The sequence below is a fragment of the Centrocercus urophasianus genome, unplaced genomic scaffold (genome assembly GCF_019232065.1).
Source record: "Centrocercus urophasianus isolate 14NV4802_14NV808 unplaced genomic scaffold, USGS_Curo_1.0 seq_17, whole genome shotgun sequence".
In the NCBI taxonomy this organism is placed as follows: domain Eukaryota; kingdom Metazoa; phylum Chordata; class Aves; order Galliformes; family Phasianidae; genus Centrocercus; species Centrocercus urophasianus.
The window spans coordinates 21,441,661-21,462,311 of NW_024884722.1; the positions used below are offsets into that span (position 1 = coordinate 21,441,661).

Genomic DNA, 20,651 nt, shown 5'->3' on the forward strand with positions numbered 1-20,651 from the left:
AACAAAGTAGTATCCTTTCCTTCCAAACAACACTTGTTTGCTGTTCTCCTGTTTTATTTCATTACTATGATCTGGTATCTAAAATCAGACTTTTAAATAAATCACTGATTCTGTGCAGAGGAAGGAGCTCATCTCAAGTAAGCTTACAGAGATCAGGCAAGTTGCGGCAAAATCGGTCCCCCTTCTCTTCTTCCCCTCCTTTATTAAAGTGCTTTTAATTCATGCTGCAAGTTTAGTAGATGCAAGTGCTAATCTGTTGTTAGCTGTGTTTGGTTGTGGAGCAGGGGAACCGGGAAATCCCATTTCATCAGGGAAAACTGTCTCCTGTGTATTTTGCCATGTCACTTGTTTGTAATTCTAAGTGTAGCAGCATAATGATTGGTTACAGAAGCACTGGCTTGTTGGAAACCTGCATCCTAATTCACAAAAGGTGAAAGAAAAGCAAGAATTTTTGCTTTTGTAGCCTGGTCTATTCTCATTGTCTGCCTTTACTTATATTTCTAGTTTCATTCTTTATCCCTTTTTTTTCAAACTTTGTCTCTGTCTTTTACTAGCAACTTTTTTGTATGGTTCCAGAGTTCATGATAAAGCAGATACGTTATAAATAAATTTCTTCATTCCTAGAACAGAGTGTTCAAAGATTTGGTATACTGTTGCTTCCGGTAATATCTTCTGCTACCATGAGGTTCTCAAAGACATCATAGTGAAATTAAAGCCTCATTGTGCTTGGTACTGTGCAAATTTATGGGAAGAAACATTCCCTCTGGAGTAGTGTTTGATACTCTCTACAAGCATGTAATAAATTCAACCCACAATGAATACTTTTTTTTTTTTTTCTGTTAATATGGCTATGTGTCTCTTCACATGTGAATACGTGATTAATGTACATAAATTAATATTTCATCCATAAATGAGTTTCTAGTTATATCTACTTTATTTATTTATTTATATTTATAATGCTGAGCAGGTCTGTGGAATATATCTATACGTTTTATCTTAAATGAGAACAAATCTAGATGGTCTTATACACTGAAAGCCTAGAGATGTGAGCTACTGTAGCCAGTATTAGGGAGTGAATTGACAAGCTGCTCTCCTACTGGTAGAAATACTCTTAGGTAAAGTTTCAAATACGTAGAAATTATTGAAGGCTGTTGTCATTGTGTTTCTGGCTAAGATACATGTGCCCACGTGATTCAGGATTAGTCCTTAAACTAAACAGAAGCTTGTGCAAACTTTTATATAATTTCCTAGAATTATAATAATCAGGTTCAAATATAGTTAAGCCTTGACTACAGGTGCATTTAGTAATAGTAAACAAAGATTTCCCTCGGTGGCTTTGTATTTGAATTAAATATATTTAGCTTAGGAAATCTCCCTCTGTATGTGTGCACTGAAACAATTTTATTTGCCATGTCACTTACTATAAGTGTTTTGCATATCTGTTAAACTCTTCTCAGGAAGCTGCTAAAATGCTGCTATTTTTCCTGTATTGTAAAATTTGTCACAATAATATATTGATGACTGCTACTGTTACTGCTATGTATAGGTGTGTAAAGAATTGACGCATGTCGTAGAAATAACAACGATCTCTCACATATCAAGGAGAAATATTACTAGAGAAATATCTGGATCCAAATACGGGTTATGTTACGTGACAAAAATAGAAGAATATAAAGTATTAACAAGCATTGAGGTTATTCCATTATAGCCAATATAGCATAATATCATGCTATACCTTACTCTTCAAGAGAACGTATAATTTCCTAATTCCCACAAAATCTACAGACTAATGTTAAGATAGATAGAGACTTCAATTTAGCAAATTTTTGGCTATGTGCATAACTAAACCTGTGAGTAACTTTATAGGCCTTGTAACTTCTATGCTTTGTACTATGTACTATGGCTGGAATGCTTGCAGAAATAAGTGCTTCTAGTAATAATACTATTAGAATTTATTCACTTAGCTATTTGGTGACCTGTACACCAGGTCACTAACACTGAAGCTACTTCTTATTTTAACCAGCTTTTTGTAATTACCTTCTGCATTGCAACATGAACTTCATATGTCACCAATACTCGAAGACACAACTGTCACATGCCAGTGCAATCACTGTCAAAATATTCTTGTGAATATCGAGAGTAATGTAATCTATACAAATCTCTTTGGAAAATATTTGGGGCCAAATGTCTTCCTGCAGTAGGGGAAACAAATTGTCATTCTGCTGGTGCACAGGTTTAATCAGAAACGTGATTCAGAGTTCCAGGCAATGTTTGTACAAAACAATCCTAACCCTGGATGATATTCCATAGAATTAAAGTTGCTCTAACTGAATACTTAGCTCAAAGGTAATGAAACTGTTCCATATTTGACAGGGAATTATATACTGTACGTAAAATTGCAGCAAAACACCAATAAACAAACCTTTCCATTCTTGCTTTTCCTAAAATTTGAAATAAAGCTCAATTGCCCCTTCACTCCAATCCGCTTTTTAGAAGCTCTTGTTTTGCTCAGTCAGTGGTTTATTGCTGAAAAGGCAAAGTCTCTTTCAGTAATTTTAGGAAAAGCTATCATCAAGCTGTCAACAGTCTAAATTGAGATTAAAAGTATCAAAGAGAAACCTTCACTATTATCAAAGTCCCAGCTAAGTACACTTGAATAGGCAGATAACATCTAGGGTGTACAGTATGTGACCACTTATTCCTCCAGTTTTTGAAATGATTTACAGGGATGAAGTCTTATGCTAAATAGGTAGTGACATTTTTATTCTTGTCTTACCCAGAATTTCCAGACCAAAAGAAAACAGAGAGCTGTGAACACATACCTGCTCCTGGAACTTATTTCAGGTGTCATATTGCTGGATGTTAGAGGCATCCATCTCATCCTCTGAGGTATTAGATATCCTCAGATTATATTGGTTGTCACAGATAAGATCTCCAATCCCTTGTTTGTCCAGTGTGGGTAGGGCTGTATGTTTACAGTTCACTAAAATCAAGAGATCATTCACTTTGTCTGAAAGCAAAAGTTGTATTTACAGTATTACCTCTCTGAAAAGGAGGGTGCACAGTCACTGGTAAGAAAGTGAGCAGAGGATTTTCTAGAGCACTCTTCATACCTCATATATAGCATCATTGCTGTTTTGGCAAACCTGTCTGTTTTAACACATGATGTGTTCTCCTATTATATCCTGATTTTTGCCAAGGACTAAAATAGGACTGTATGGTCTGACAAACCTGTCTAAAATTCAAAGCTGGCCTTTGAAAACAAAAGCTTAGTATACAAATCTACTCCGTCACTTACCCTTGCACATTTTAATGTACTACAATCTGTACAGCTATAACAAAGATTTCTAAGTTCTCAAACAAAATATTGGAGATTTTCATCGTTTTGGACTTCTCCATGTTGTTCTCAAGTTTAGTTTGGTTAGAAGTTTTTTTTTTCCCAAAGACATTTTAGCCCTATCTTATGCTTTCATCTTAACTAGCCTTTGTAAATCTGGTTTTGAATTCATTTCATATACACAATTAATTAAAAATAATAAGAAATTTATGTGAATTGCTTTGAGTGACTTTGCAATTTGTAAGCCAAAATAACATATAGGAATAACAGGAATAGAAGATAACTATTCTAAGATTCCTCTTAAAAATTGTTATGAAATTCAGGAGTTTAGTTTTTGTGGTTTTTTTTGGTTTTTTTTTTTTTTAATTTCCTTTATCTTTTCTATCAGAAATTATCGTATAACTTTTAGTAGACATTGTTGTTTCTGAATGAAGCTGGGCATGTCACTACCATGCTATCTATCCAACTCAAACTAAATTTTTAAAATACTATCAAGATGATTCCTATTCATCAACAAGATTCATTATTTTCATATCAGCCAAGAATGAGATTTCACAGCTCAATAACTAAAAAGTAAGATGGTAAACATGGCTTTCCTTGGCTTTATGTTGCTCTTCAGATGAAATCTTCTTCAACCAGATTAAGACTGGTTTACAGAAAACAATAACTGTGGTTTAATGTTTTCAATTTAGAATCATAGGATCTTGAAATTTTTCTTTATTATGGGGGAAAAAATGAGTTTCTTTTCTTCTCCCTTAACATTTTCTTTTAAGGATTCTCAGTAAGTCTTCTTGATATTTCTTTAAGTGTTTTAGAAGTCTGACATGGGTTTTACCTGTTCATTATTAATCTAGATACTTGTACAACTTTTGAAAGTTATATGCATCATTCTTAAGAGATCCCTTTGCTTAGCTTACAGAACAGTGGAATTTTGAAATCTAGTTTTTGCTTTGTTTTGAAATGTATAGCATCTTATTTCAGCTTTCTATTTTCTATCTTCTTTTTTTTTGCTTGTGAACGTGTAAATTCCTTCAGGTAAAAATTTTTCTATTTCACTAAAAGGAATGTGTTTAATGCTGCCCAAAGTTTTCCTGGTTAACTTGGTAATTCTGTAAAGCAGTGAACTGTATGGCAATATTTTCTAGCAATGAAATTTAATATAATAGTGCAAACTTCTGAGTGCAGCTTCCTTGCAAGATTGAAACTGGTTTTAATGAAAACAAATTAAGCTTTCTTTCAGTTCTCAGTAGTCTTCCATGATTGGTGATTTTGTGCACCTGTATGTACATCAGAATACTCATTTACATGAATTGTCTCTGTTTACTCAATGACCTTTGCTCAAAACACTGATAGTATTTGTTTTATCACACAGGCCTCCAGCGATGCTGCCTCAATCTCTCCAGAGATGAGCTATACACCTCTACCTTCAGGATCCAGAGACCTCACCAATCACAGAGGTAAAAGCTAAACTTTATTGACATGGATTCCTCTAAGGTGGTAAACTTCACAGTGAAGCCCTCTGTATATTAGTTACTGCTCTATTGGTGCTTTACTAGAAAGGCACTGTGTTCTCTGTAATATATGAGAAAACCATACATTTCAAGATTACAGATTTTAAGTCATATTAAAGAGGAGTTAAAGGAAGTCTACTGGGAAAACAAATCTATAGATAATAACATTCAGTGGTGTTTTTTTGTGTGTGTGTGAGAAAAAACACCAAGAGGTTAAAGTACTTACATGTTGCTAAGTAGATGATTACATGCAGAGTTGGTAATTTTGAGAGAATTTGTGAAGTTTCTAATATTTGTAAAGAGACAGCTTTTTGGCATTTTAACAATTTAGGGCTATAATTTTGAAACGTTAACATGTTTTCATTGCAATAAAATGGGATTCATTCTTCTCTGCTTTTTAAGCCATAAAGGCAGATCAGTGTTCAATTTCCTTTTTCACCAGTAATTACAGCTTAAAAAGCACCTTGGACAAACTCTTGAATTCCTTCTGCATACCTATGGAGCACAAAGTTCAGGGAGCAGGTGAAAAATTGGAGCAGTCAGGAGGAGCACATTCCAAGCTCTTTCTCGTTTATTCTGAAAAAGAAGAAATGTATATAGCTTGCAATGTTTTTCAGCTTGAAATCAGAGCCACAACACTCAGTGTTTTCCACATTGCACATTTGATTAGATGGAGACTTTAATATTTCAAGTGTTTTTCAAATCGAGACTGCATAAATGATATGTTTAGAGGTAATTTTTATACTAGGATATCAGAATCGAAGTCAAACCTGTATTTTATTAATTAATGGTAACTAGATTTTAGTGTGTTTTCACATTCTACAGCATTCTAGATTAAGTTAGCATTAGCATATGGCTAATTATTTGAAAATTTGAGAAAGAACCAAGTCAGACAATGACTCAGATGGGAAGGGTGAGGAAAGTAGCTGATTAGAAAGTAACTTGTGCCAGAGCTTAGATAGCTACCAGGCTATTTCCTGGTATTCGTGTAGGTTGATATGGTGTATGGGAAATCGGATGTCCTGAAGGTGCTGTAGTGTGTTGTGTTCTGCCAGAGATCGGGAACAAGAGGAAGAACTGAACCCAAATCCTGCAAATCATAAGCCTTCGCTGTCCTACCCCTCCCCCCCACCATAAATACATATATAAATAAAAATCCCAAGGAATATGCATGCAGTGGCTTTGATTTCAGGTGATTTCTGGTAAGCATATCTACTTTGAGGTTGGATTTCTGCTGTTAGATTAAAGAGGTAGTAAGTAGACAATAAGTGGGACTAAAGAGTGTTATTAGGATCTTTAAAAATCAATTAAAATATATAATAATAATACATATTAAGATGCATGTATCCTCAGACCTGTTTATTTAGATAATGACAAATTAGAGATGTGGCTTCATGGCTGGCTTTACCATAGAGATGCAGCAGCTTTATGTATCAGAAGTTGTCTGATAGGGGATTGTCTTCTGTAGCAGTGTAGCAACATTGTTGCTCTAGTAGGTACTACCTGTGTCTATGGGTCTGTTTGGGTCTAGAGCTTATTGTTGTCTTCTCAAGGGTTTGAGAGTGCCTACTCTCTTGCTATGAAAGTGTAAAATAATATTCCTCCAATTACCAACTTTTTCCCCTTAGCTCTTTGCATAATTCTGTATTTCTCCTGTCTTTACTCTTCCCAGAAACACTCTGCTTTGCATGCTAAACATGTGCTGAAAATTTTGTTGATTATTAAGTACAATTATACATTAAGTGAACAGAGAAGTATGTATGATCCAAAAAAAAAAAAAAAAAAAAAAAAAAAAAATGTATAATTGGCATTAAAAGAGATGATGACATGCTCCAGTAAGTTTTAGAACTAAATATTATATATGCTTATATATGTGCATGTATTCATGAGGAAGTCATTAAGAAATCTTTCCAAAATTCCAGGTGTTGCAAATAAAGCTTGGAACAACCTACTGGCAGGGCTTATTAACTCCATCAACATCTTTTATACAAAGAAAAATGTCCAAGTTCACAAGGCCATAAAACATTAATTGGAGTCAATAGAAAAATATCCAAGAAAAAGTGAAATACTGAAATATGCTATTTTAGGTTTTGTTCTGAATATCTTTGATTATTTTTTTTCTTCATGAATGCTTTCAGTGTTATAAAAAGTGATTGAATCAGCTGCTGCACATGTTAAATATTGACTATTTTTGACCCAAAATGAAAAGAAGCATGCTGTATGATTGTATGTGCTTTCATTTGTCCCCAGAGAAACTTGCTTACCAAAACCTGAAAGGCCAGCAAATGGTTTGGAGAATTGCTGTGAATTGATTTTGGGGGTTTGGGAGGGAAATCAGGAACAAACTGAATGTACCTGAATGGCAGAATGTTACTTCAATAATTTTTACTATATGTTACTGTGAATTTTGCTCGGGGAACAAAATCATGTTCTGGTGGTGTTGCAGCATGCAACTTAAATCTTTTGTATTCATATATTCAGCATGTTATTTCCAGATGAATTCTGGACTTTTGGAGTTTACTGTTTTAACAAATAAAATTCAGAAATTAAAAAAAAAATCTCTTTCTCACTGTCAGAACCCACAGAAACAGCATATAATAATGCTGTATCGGTGTTGGAATAATGTCAGGGAATAATCACTATAAGTACTGCATCAAATGTTATGATGCTTGAGTGTCTCAGTGCATGAAGAAAGCAAAAAATTTAGAATACATATTTGTAAGCCTTAAAAAATTTCTCCCTACTGTGGGAAAATTGTTCTCCTTATCTTCCATATGCTGAATATTTACTCAATTCAACTTACGTTTCCTAGAAGAAAATGTATTGACTGTCTTTGCATGCTCTGGGCACCTGAGAGTAATATGACTTGATCCTTTATGAGACCTAATTAATGACCTTCTAGGCAAGTCTTCCAAAGTAGCAATTTTACAGCTAGCTTTATTATTGGTTTCTTTTCAAAACAATGATGGCAAACTCTGAGGGGCCTTTTTAAAATTAGTATTTTATATTTAATGCAATATTTATTTTTATTTGATTTTAGACATTAGTGATGTAGTTGTGTGAAATTTGTACATTTCTTGTACCCAGATTTTTTTTTTTTTTTAAAAAAAGCAAGTTTATAAACACCTCCCCATCCATGCTCCCTTTAAATATATATATATATATATATATATATGAAGAAGAAAGGAAAAAAAAAAAAAAAAGATTTCTATTGTACTAGTTTTGAAATTTACTAATGAAAGAAAATAAAATGGGCCTCACTTTTCTTCTTACTTGTCCGGATGATCTAACAAAATGTCTAAAAGGAAAGCCATTTTTTTAATTGTTGTAGAAATGTTTTTTTGGTTTGTATGCCCCTGGTACTCTCATCAACATCAATTGATTGAGTATATACTAAATCTTCAAATAGTGCTTTAAAATACTTAATGTAGTTAGAATTGATGGAAAATAAAATTGTAGTGTTATAATTTTGAGGATTGCATTCTTAACATGCAGAAAAATGCTGCTTTCTCTCCTCCCCAAGCTATGTTGTATATTCATTTTAAGTAATTGCTATGGTAAGGAAGTTTTTTTGTTACATTCAAGCATTCAGATTTAAGTTTTCTTTCTAAAAGGGCAGTGCTTTCCATTTGCTGGTAAAAATAGTAATTTATTGTTACCTCTTGAGAAGTAAAATTATGAAATAATAGAAATAATGAAAAATTGTGCTGAATGCTCTTTGTGCAAACAATATTTTATAACATTGTCTAGAACCTGATTTACTTGAAAACCTGTTCATTTGCCAAAGGTATTTGGTTCCCAGTAACGTTTTACAAATGGTCTTTTTTTCTGACATCTTACTTCTGGGAACAAGTAGTGGTAAGTCTGCCCCATGGGTTACTGGTAGAAGGAAGAAGAAGCAGTCTCCATTAAGAGCTAAGCCTGTATTTATGTATGTAGTTTTTATAGCCTTAGATTGGATTTATGCCAAGTTTTAATAGTTCCAGTCTATTTTGGCTTTTAAGAACTTCCTGAACAAATCCACTGTCCTGTTTTTTTTAAATACTTGGTTAATTATCTAAGCATTCTGATATGCACAGAAATTACTTTTTCTCTTTTATTTTCTCACTTGGAATTATGTGTACCGATATGGGGAAAAAAATATTTATTCTAAGAATATATTCAAATCACCTGAACGAAACATGTTCTTTTTCAAACAGTCCAATTTGAGACCAATTTGAGAGGTTGTTTTTTTTTGTTTGTTTTGTTTTGTTTTGTTTTTTTTTGTTTTGAACGAAAATGAATGGAAAAGAAAAGGTATCTTCCTGCTCTCAGTTTCTCTTTTCTTCTGATGAGTGTGGTGAAGAATTGTTTTGGAATGAAGACTTTTCGAAACTTTAGCATTGATGGACAAGCAAGAGCATGTAGGTGTGCAATCTGTTCTAGAGACTCCTGGACTTGGCACTCCAGTTTCTTCTTTGACTGTTTGTTTACTTTGCTATTGTACTCAGTGGATTTGAGCTATTCAATTTTTAGTGATGATTTTGTCTATACAGAATGCTTTCTGGCTGATTTTTATGGTATGCCATACATGCAATCCAGCCACTGGCTGTGTAGAAGTTATGTGCTGGGCCAAGGTAGAAGTGTACTTTTTTCGAATGCATAATGAGTGTCATGTGATCCAGATTTCCTAGAAGTTACAATCCAATAGGCATCTAAAGAGACTTACTACTTTCAGTGAATGGTGATGAAGATAGGAAAGTAAGGTTATCCTATCTCCTAAGGTTACCAAATACCAAGGAAGCTATTTGGACAAACAGAAGGAGTAATTGTTTGTGTGATGTGTGAAAGTTCCAAACTGTCCTCCAGGGCTTTACCTGTTCTACCAGTGTTTTCTCAGCATGATCAGTTTTTAGACTTAAATACTCTCTAGTTCATCTAAACTAATCACATATATTTGTCCTTCAAGGATCAGGTCTAAATTTAATGATGCTTCAGATTTTCAAGTAAAATTAGAAAAATCATGTATGCTTTCCAATAATAAATATTAATAAACTAAGTCTGTATTTTTGAAGGCCTTCAATTTGATATCCTTGCCCTCTGAAAAGCTGTTCTATCTTTAAATCACGGGCATAAAAAGAAAAGGAAATTGGTTAGCATAAAAACTTACTTCCAGAAAGATAATTATCCTGTTTATATTATCATTGCAATCTTCTCTGTTGTTAATATTGACACAGTTGTTAGGTACTCATTGTATTTTCAAGCCAGTGGCTTATTTAGAGTTTGAAATTGATTGTTGGGAAAGTCACAAAGCAATTTACGTAGCAACTTATCATAATTAGTTAGGTTTTTTTTAATGTGAACTCACTTTATGTTTGTCAATTGATTTTTCTCTGTATCTACATAAAGCAGCTCGTTGTGTGCTGTCCAAAAAGAGAATAATAACCATAAAAATAACTGTGGGTAGTGTTTTATCATTCAGTTAATCTGACAAATTTTAAAATAAATTTTAACGAAAGTTGTATATGTATGTATATAAAAATATTTACATTAACTCATGTAATACTTCAGACTAGGATGAATAAGAGAACTGCCAATAGATGTAATATCTATCAGGAAGAGATGCTGTGAACGGTGGCAATTTTTTCATGGTTTACATGAGGAGTAGCCATATTTGCATTTTTTAAGCTGCCTTATTTTAGACTCTGTACCTCTTAAGACAGGATCTTCAGGATCTTCTTACCATGAGATGACTGACTAAAAAAAAAAAAAAAAAAGTTTGCATTAATGGACAAATATTTCCTGGGGGTGGGAACATTCAAAAATAATTTGTGGCACTTCCTATAAATGCCAGGAAATATGTCCCAACCGTGAGTTTTGCTGGAAATCCTCTTCTATAGGCACTGTGGGAGAAGATTAAAACATATGTATGCTATGAAAAAATCAAATTTCATTTGACTTGCTTGCTTGAAATGAGAAATTGTGTTCTACTAGTACCTTGTTTAGTTCTTTGGTTTGGAACATCAGCATTAATGGAAGCATGAGGTACATTACAGACGAATGGAAAGTGAAGTATTGGTGAAGATGAGTGCCAGTGTGAGGGGATACTTGGTTAAGGAAATATTTGTTTTTTGTCTCTTGGTTTCCCCTGAAAAACAAAATCTGTCAGTGGTTGGTTGGAGTCCTCAAAATTTGGAGGTGTAAGGAGGTAATACAGACTCTATTGTGAGTTAATTTTTTTTTTTTCTGATGCAGCTGCTCTGTGGGGATGGAGGAGAATAGGTAGATTGGTGAAACTATCTATGAGGGGAAAAATGCTAGAAGACATGTCTCCTTGAAATGCTTCCACCTGATTGGAGGCCCGCATATGTTATTTGCCTTAAGTCTGCAAATGCAGTATCCAGCTTTCCTCCTTGTGACACGCAGTCGCAGATGTTGTCTTTCAAAGGAATTGAGAGGTCCAGTGCATGTTAATTTACTCTCAATCTTGGAGTGCCTTCTTTCTGAGCAGTAATGAAAAAGCAGATTAAGGAGTATCTCATGTAGTACCTCTCCTGAGCCTTAATCTAGTTTTTCATGGACTAGAACCACCACAATTGCAGTGGTATTCTGTGGATCAATTTTCCCCACTTGCTAAATAGTTATTGTCTCTACCAGAAACATGCTTTCATTTGCCTGTAAAGCACAAAGACTTTCCCAAATGTGGAATAAATTGTGATTGGATTTGAGTGTGACCTTGACTAATATGGTTCAAAAGATGCATTTTCTGGATCATTGAATTCATGTTCTTGTCACTTATACGGTAAACAATTTCTTGTCTATGTACTAAAGGAATGTTGGAATCAAATCAGGATACTGGGGATTATTAAAACTTCAATATAAAAACACATCATTATTTTGTATATTACAATGATGAGAACAACCAGTTGTGTGTAACGGTGGTTGTGAAAGAGTAGAGAATGATATATAAGGTATCTTACAGTTTTGTGCAGTCTTTCCTGATGGTCAGAAAAGTTAAGATTCGTTTTTAAATGACATTATAGTTTTAATTTTTGAGTATTCTGTATTCTGAGTTTTTGGAAGTGAACTCAAGGGTTGTGACCAAACGGACCGGAAGTACATGCTAGGAAGATCACTTTCTGGAGTGCTGCTTTTCTGGGGGAATGCGATACTGGTATTTCTATTTAAGGCAAGGGTTTAAAAGACAAAATAGAGAAATTAAGTGGCTTATCGAGTTTGGGTTAAAATTTTATTCAACATTTAACCAGTTTGGCACAGAACTCCTGTTTTACATCCAGTGAGAATTAGAAGTGTAAGATTCAAGGAGCATTTTAAAATTCCTTTCAAAATTCTTTTTTCTTGATATTGTTTACAATTTCATTTTTCCACAGTGCATATCTCCTAAACTGACTGTTAAAACCCTAACTACTCTCTCTGTCTCTCTTTTCATTCAGTATTCCTCACATTTCTGAGATTACAACATTCTCCATGTTTGCCGAAACTAACCTAGTAGCCTGGGCCTTAGTCACCAATATAAATATCACATTTATATTACAAACTGAATATAATTAATGAGTAAAAATGTGGATTTTTGGGTAGACTGGAAAGAGTCTCATGTTTCACAACGTGGCTCTTTTTGTCATGCCAGCTATAAGAAATCATGAACATGCTCAAGCTTCAAGCAACCATGGCTATAAGTTGGCATAAAACAGAAAACATTGCTTCTTATTGGAAAAGGGATCCAGAATCATAAACCTACCTAAAATCTTCTGTTGTTATGCAGATCAATTAACGATGCAAAGAGTGTGCAACTGGTAATTTTATTGAAAACAAACAAACAAAAAAACCCTGTCTAGTAGGTTTCCCATTTGGCTTTATAATAAATAATCCTTTATGATAAAGAAGACCAGTTGCAGGCACTGTGAAATTACAGCCCTTCTAGAGGAAACATTCAAAACACACAGTGCTGTGAGCACACATAGTCTCCTGAGAGATCTCCATGTTTGGTTAGTACTCCAGCCTAGCCTGTTTTTTGCAGGAGTCCTCCAATTTTATCACTAAGGCATTTTTACAGCCCCATTGGAACAAATAAACAAACATCTGGAATCATGTGGTATATTTAATTAAAAACTTTTTGTTTGGCCAGAAATAGTAAAATCATGAAAAATTGCCTGTCTCCAGGCTCAAAAAGGCCAAATGATAAAGCTGTTGGCTACAGACAGTTTTACAATATATTGAAGTTCATAGATATGCACACCTGCTAAAAGCCCCCCTCCTTCATATTGATTCATAACCATTAATGAGTGTTTAGTGCACAGATCATAACCTTTGTTTAAATAGGAATTTACTGTTTTTAATAATGTATAGACATGTGTTACTGTGTTGCATACAGGCATACAGCCTGTACCATTCTCTAATACAGAAACAGAAAAAAGCTTTATACTCTTAGTTAAGATGTGTATGTGTGTGTGTGTATATATATATATATAATCTTTACAGTGCACATTCCGTTTGAATATTCTGTCAGGTGATCATGTTTTAATTCCAGAGGCAGTAAATATCTTCCTCATGTTAGCAGTGCATATATCAAATGTTGAAAATAAGGAAGATGGTATTTTGGGGTGCAGAAGGAAACAGTAACTTTTCATCAGTTCACTTAATGCTTTTTTTGAGGAATATTTCAGGAGATTCTTGACATTTTCGTAGATGAAACTGTTTGCTATGATCTGAGATATTTTGAACTGCACATACCAAATGGTCATAAAAAATTCTGTAGCCTGGGATTATTATTTATGAAAACTAATTAGCCTAATGGACTGTTAATCATTTTGTATGCACTATAGGACTTTGAACATGCAGCATAAAGTCTTATTTTTCATAGAATAATGGAATCATAGAACAGCTTGAGTTAGTAGAGGCTTTAAAGATCATCGAGCTCCAACCCCCATGCCATGGACAGGTTGCCACCCACTAGATCAACCTGCTCAGAGACCCACCTAACCTGGCCTTGAACACCTCCAGCTTCTCTGGGCCTCATGTTCAAGTGCCTCACCACCTTTTGAGCAAATAATTTCTGCCTAATCCAAATCTCTCCTCTTTTAGTTTAAGGCTATTCCCCTTTGTCCTGTCAGTTTCCTGTTTACAACCTCCTGTGACCCAGCTAGAAAAGAAAGAGCAGATGGGGCTATCTGGCTTTGTCATACCTGCTAGTTTCTTCTGTCATGGGCTCCCAGCAAGCAGCAAATCTCTCTAGAGAGATTATCTGGGCAGTAAATGGCTGCCTCAGTGCCCTTCAGTGTGGAGTCTCCAATAACTAAGTCCCTCTACCTTACTTTGGTAGCACTGGTTCTGGTTCAGGTCTTTGGTTGGACAGTCTTAGTGTGGTTGTCCCCTTCTGGATCTTAACTCTTATCCGCACACTCTTTCCAGCCCCAGAGCTTTATGTTTGCTGGTTAGGTGGACTCCAGGAGTAAGGGGGGTGAATCCTCCTTTTGCTCAAGCAGAGACAAGGGTTCAGTCTCCTTCATCCTGCATGTGTTTGCCATCTCTCTCCTCAGGGCTGGAAGCTTACTTATCTTTCTCCCCTTGCAGGGACTTAATGCAGTGCTGTTGGTCTGCCCATGTTACTGCACGGTAACACACATCAATCTCTCTCTGATTGCTGGATACTTCTCAGTCTTGTGATTTCCTCTCTCAACCTGGCCACCTCTCAGAAAGTTTCTCAAGCTGGGCACACTTGCATCCATTGCACTCCTTTCTTCCATCAAGCCCTTTGGGGGCTTCAAGTTTTGAACTTGTACATCTCAGTTTCTATATTGCTGAAACCTGCACTGAGAAAATGATATGCACACAGGAAGTACTGCTGCAGCTGAATATTGTTCACAATTCTATGTATTGCTTATGATGAAAATTATTTGAACATTCCATTTGGAGCTACATTTCTCCAGTGGGTTAGGTCTCTTAGCAGGAGGGGATGCTTACATGACCTTGGCAGCTCTCCTGCAGTTAGTGTTACTGAACTGAATGAAGGGGATGTTGAACGTCATCAGAAACAAAGTACTAATTCCTGCATTGTGTAGAAGCTTACTTAAGAAAAAAAGGAGGAAGATTTGGACAAATCAATTTCCTATATAATCAGAAGAGCAACCATCTGCATAACAGGAATGAAACTGTTTATTCCCTTGTGCGTCAGTTCTTTATGGTGCCCACATCATGCTGTAATGTGCATTTATTCCAAACTTTGAACAGCCAAAAAGATGCTATGTATTTTGCATTTCTTTGTTCAGTGTGTGTGGTGTGTAAGGAAGCTGCAGATGAAGTTTCTTTTCTATAATTTTGCCTTCAGCAAAGAAAAGGATATCTTTATATTATTTCACTTTGTGTCCTCATGCAAGAAGAGAAAGCTGTCAACATTTTGTAGGATATGAATATCTGTATTCATGATCTAATGATATGTTTGCTGATCAAAGTTCCTTTCAGAGCTCTGAAAGCAAATGTTAAGTAGTTTGACAACTTCCCCTTTTTCTCCTATTTTGTGATGGTTTTGTGGTCTTTTACTAGCCTCATAAAATAAATGATGGGCATGACATCCTTCCTTAGCTTTGCATTCCCTTAAGCAGAAAGCTTACACCTCTGGAGAAAAGAGGGAAAGAGAGGAGGAAAGAGGTAAACAATGCGTGTAACAAGGGAAAAAAAATTTATTCCCTTATGCAACAGAGGATGATCGATTCTTTTTTTTTTTTTTTTTTTTTTTTTTTTTTTTTTTTTTTTTTTTTTTGCTGATACCTATTGCCTTGCTGTTTGCAGTGTGTGAGATTTTGAAAGTTATTTCTGTTTACAGAGGAGGAAATTCTTTTACTGCATGATTGACAACATTGGTGTGTTTTGTAAGATCCTTTTAAGAATGCTTGTCTATGACTCTAAAGTGCCTAGTAAAGCTAAGCAATCACCTGAAAGACCCCCCACCTGTGGCTACATAAAACTGAAGTAAAGAAAGGAGAATAATCCATTGTGTATGCACTTTCCCACCTGCTGAGAGCAAAATGCAATGCAATTTTAGTACTTGCATGCCACTGGGGAAAATAGACTTCTAAAATCACATAGCGAAGCACTGGAAAAATTCAGTGAATTCGTACTAAGCATTGTGTTATAAAACCTAAGGAATCACGGTCTCTACTTCTCAAGTGAAACAGATTTGTATTGCAGTTCTGTTGGAATGCCTACCAAACATAATGAGGATATTTAGAACAGTAGTCTGTAAAAACTGTGAGCCTGGTGAATAAGAGTCCTTTTGCAGGAATGCAATGCAGAGGGGGATGCAAGCAACCCTTGTGTTGTCTACATGAAGACCAAACAAGACTGCAATCTTTCAATTTTTCTCTTTACTTCTAATTAAGTGTTGGGGAGGGGGTAACGTACAGTGAGGTGGAATGTGAATGCAGCCTGAGTTAGCTCTTTCCAAACCATTTGTGATAGTAGATGTGATTTCTCACAATTATCAGAGAACTAAATTAGTGTTCATGCCTGATCTTTATGCTGGATTTCCCTGCATTAGCTTAGTTTCCTCAGCACCAACTGCTGGTGCTGAGGCACTATACGCAGTCAGAGATGTGCTTAGATAAACTACATCTGTCTCATCTATACTACTTCTTCATAGGAGGGAGGCAATTCTCAGATAGTGTTTTTGCTGAACTGTGAGGGGGAGCAACCTGTCTTAACAGTCATTTTTGTTTCCATGAAATAAATGAAGCAGACTCAATGGAAATCATCCCTTGGGACCTGCTGAGAGAGCTGGAATCTATCTGAGAGCAAAATTGGCAATCAACCCCCCCACCAAATAAAACCCACCCAATTAATTCAGTCGGAAGATCTTTTCTGTCTATGTAAAGGTAGTGAATGATAAATTCATCAGAGGAAAGAAAGAGAGCAACTTTATAATAAATAGATTAAATATAAGGTATTACATCTTTCAGAAGCAATTTGTGCTAATGACAACCATTATTGATGTAAAGTACATATGTTAAGAAAAAGAAATGCTGGACGGAAATGACAGTAAGATAAAGTGAGATATGTAGATATCCACTCAGCCTCTAATTGTACATTCAAAGTTTACCTCCTCCCTATAGTACGATTCTAGGCAACAATGACAGTGGAAGAGTGGAGAATGGTTGAAGGAGTCCCTCTCCTAACTGTTAATTGTTGTACGGGGATTTTCATTTTTGTTTCACTCTGTCATGGTAAAAAAGTAATCTCTTTAGCAAGATAAGTTTAATAGTAAGTTAAACAGGGTCTATCTGATGTATTTTTCACTGAAAAATTAGTAAATGACCTTAATTTTGAGAGGTACAAGAAACATCATTCAGGCAGAAAAAGTTCCTATGAGAGGTTAAAATACGAATCGCATTTTGATTAAGAAAAAAGAGAGAAAAGGTATGTTCTGTAGAGTATGAAGAAATTTTGAATTAGTTGTGGAGGGGGGCTTGTTTGGTGAAAACACACTGAGTGGCAAAATGTATGAGAAGTCTTGAGTGCACTTGTAATGCCAAATTATCATGGAGTCAAGTTTTCTTATCCTGTCCTGTTCTTTTTTTTTTTTTTTTTTTTTTCCTTCACTGTCATAGGCAGAAAAGGAAGAATTAATACTGTTTCTGTGAAGTTACAGTGGTTCTGGATTTTTTCTTGAGCTCAAATGTAGAACTTCAGTGCAGAGACTTTGGAGGGTGCCAATTGCTGTATTAGTTTACAGACTTGTGCAAGTTGATCCCAAGCTGACATCTTGGGAGGGCAAACAACATCTGATTCATAAAGTGAGATCTTGAGAATAATCAGCCCTGTTCTCAAACCTGTATAAATATTTTGGTTTGTATTGCATCAATTATTTAAAATTCAAAACGAATCATTCTGATAGCGTAAAATTTTATCTGGTTCATTCTTCAGAAGGTATTTTTGAATAAAGGTGCAATAGCAAGTTCTAATTGTTTTGTGTTATGAAAGTCAAACTCTCATTTCATTATGAATATTTTGTAATTATGGAGGTGAAGCAAAGACTGAAATGCAAAGCCAAAACCAAACTACAGTTGTACAAACTAACATTTATATATTTAAAGTGAGATAACTAATACATTCCTTAAGTTTTTGCTTGTTTTGTAGTTGTTTTTCTCTTTAGGGGCTTTAAAGATATATGTCTGTTTTCCTGTAAGTTCCAAAGTAAGCTTTTTAACAGCAGTTCACAGGTATCTTGAAATGTCTTAAGTATGAATCTTGAGGTAAATCTTTTTTTTTTTTTTTTATTTTCAAATTCGGTTCTGTTATTAATAGAATAGACATCTGACTTTTGTTTCTTGCCTGTTCTTATATTTGATAAACTTAATACAAAGGATTTTTCTATCATTTGATGGAATGGTTTCTCTGATCGGTAGGTTAGAAATATTGTCTTGAAAGCAAATATGTTAATAAAAGAAGGGAATCTCTAGACTGGCTTCTCTCTCTGGCGGCAGCTAGACCAGCAGAGACTATGGGGAAGAAATCTATACACACGCTGGGCACTTATTTAAACAACTAGCTGCAGGTGTTTTAGCCATATACATGTAGCTGGATATATAATGAGACTTCTCAGATTTTCAGCAAAGTCTTTACTTTAGAGTAGTGAAGTGTTGAAGGAGAGGGGAAACAAGATAGATATACACGTTGAGGTTATAGTGTGTATAATACATTCTCTCTTTTATTCATCTATTGTCTATTGAGCTTGTGCGCAAAACAGCTTCAACTCTATAAACCTTTCCTCCCTTTTCCATGATAGCTGCAGCTGTATTCCATACTAATAAATTAAGGTATCTTGGGAATAAATTTATGTGAGTGTGGAAGCTTCTAAAATTCCTTTTCCTATGAGTGAAATGTTCAGAGTTGGCCGCAGATTGTCAGTTTCATATGATATCCTAAAGTGTCAACTCAAGTAGCCTAAAATTTGTTGGCTACTGTGGGAGTAACTCAGGGTGGAGAATTCTTTTAAGTATCAACATTTCCTGTAGTATCTAGATAGATGCAAGGAACCCTTTGTCCTTCGTCCAAATGTTGGTCATGATTTTTTTTTTCATGTTTTTTGCCAAACTCAATATGGCAACAGAATTCTATTCAAGATGCATACGAACTTTCTGCTCCTTTTTAAATGTATCTTAAATATTTTGGTTAATTCATCATCATTGGTATGTGTTTTTTGGTGATTCTTGATTTGGAATTAGACTTGGAGATGACTAAGAATGGCTTGATGAGATTTAACCTCTGTATAGAGAGCTTTATAGATAAAATGTTTAAATTAGAAGGGGGGAGGGGGATAGTGAAATAGATCATATTGTAATTTCAGTAATCAAATGCACTGAAATATGTCATCAAAAAGATACTTATGAATCTTAAATCTTAGGATGACTGTCAGATTTCCTTTTATCTATTAACAATGGCAATCAATTTGAAGATGAAATATACGGTCAGAGCTTCTGTCTCTTTGACAGTCACTCCAATATTTAGACAAAAAATTGCTCTCTCACAGATTCATTAGTCAACTCATGCTTTTTACCTTTTCCCTCTTGTAACTCCTAATATCCTTTGAGAAGCAAAGACAAGTAGAATTGAGTATTATCTCAGATAAACATAAAAGAAATTACATGTGAGTATGTAAAGTCAGAGGAAATTTAGAAACAATCCCATAGATTGCTTGAATGAATAATAAGACTGCATTTGATGATTTTAGATGTGCTTTTGAGCAAATGCACAACCTTCTCTAACTGATTTAAAGCCTTCTCCTACATTTACCCGTGCCTACTGCATAGCTGAATAGTATTTAAAAATCTTTGTTTTCTTCATATGCAGTTACCATGATGTTTAATAATAATTAAAAAAAAAAAAAAAAAAAAAAAAAAGACAAATAACAGCACCTAAGACAGCCTTGAAGAGCTGTTTCAGCTAACAAGCCAGAGAGATTCTGATTAACAAGGCGATTTGCTTTTGTGAAGTATCTTTTATGTAGTATCTCTGGGCACTTACAGTGCAATAATCTGTAGAGCTTGGTTAGGCAAAGCAAAAGCTTCAAAAGAAAGAGAATTTTGAAAGTGAGGAAAGAAGATTAGCTTGATCTAATGTCTTAAGGCACAAAGCTTTTGGGCACAGTTCTCAAAGAATCTGGCACCTACTGTCTTCAGTCTCTATGTTAGTTTGTGGAAAGGTATAGATATCTGCTCATGGGATGTGGTTCTTTCCTTGTCTTGACTTCAACCCACTCAGGCTCAGCATTTATCTGAACACCTGTGTGGCTATATTATGTCATATGCATCCTTGACTCATGCAAGAGTGATAAAGAAAGGTTACTTATTGAAGTTCAGAATAATTGTACCTTCTTTTTTTGTTTTCTCTTAAAAACAAAACAAAACAAACCAAAAAAAAGCCCACAAACCTTATCAGTAACAGTCATGACTACTGGAAAGTTAATGCTGGACACTGCAATTTCTTCCTGAAACACAGAAAGAATTCTATAGACATACAAGTTACACCAGAAAGAAGTTGAGGGGGTTTAAGTCCTAATATATTTCAGTTACTGTTCTTGAGGATGTCATGCTTTCTCTTTTTGAATATATAAACAAAAGTGGTTTTCATAAGAACTTCTATGTCAGATGTCATTGTGTCAGATTGCCCCTCTGCTGCCAGGTGTTGCACAGCAACAAAATCCCTTGTAATGTGGCCAACAGGATTGGAGAAGGGATTGTCCCTTTGTACATAGCACTGGTGAGGCCATACCTTGAGTGTTTTTTGGTTTTCAGGCACCTCATTAAAAGAAG

General features: G+C 35.0%; 1 protein-coding gene across 5 annotated transcripts in view; it reads left to right on the forward strand.

The window, feature by feature from the left end:
• The window catches only part of LRMDA (leucine rich melanocyte differentiation associated), a 631,888-nt gene that overhangs the window by 525,827 nt on the left and 85,410 nt on the right, over window positions 1-20,651 (forward strand). For all 5 annotated transcript variants that reach the window (XM_042818019.1, XM_042818021.1, XM_042818020.1 and 2 more), the window contains one exon: window positions 4,710-4,794. In XM_042818019.1, the coding sequence (XP_042673953.1) occupies window positions 4,710-4,794 (85 nt within the window). The remainder of the gene's footprint in view (window positions 1-4,709; window positions 4,795-20,651) is intronic.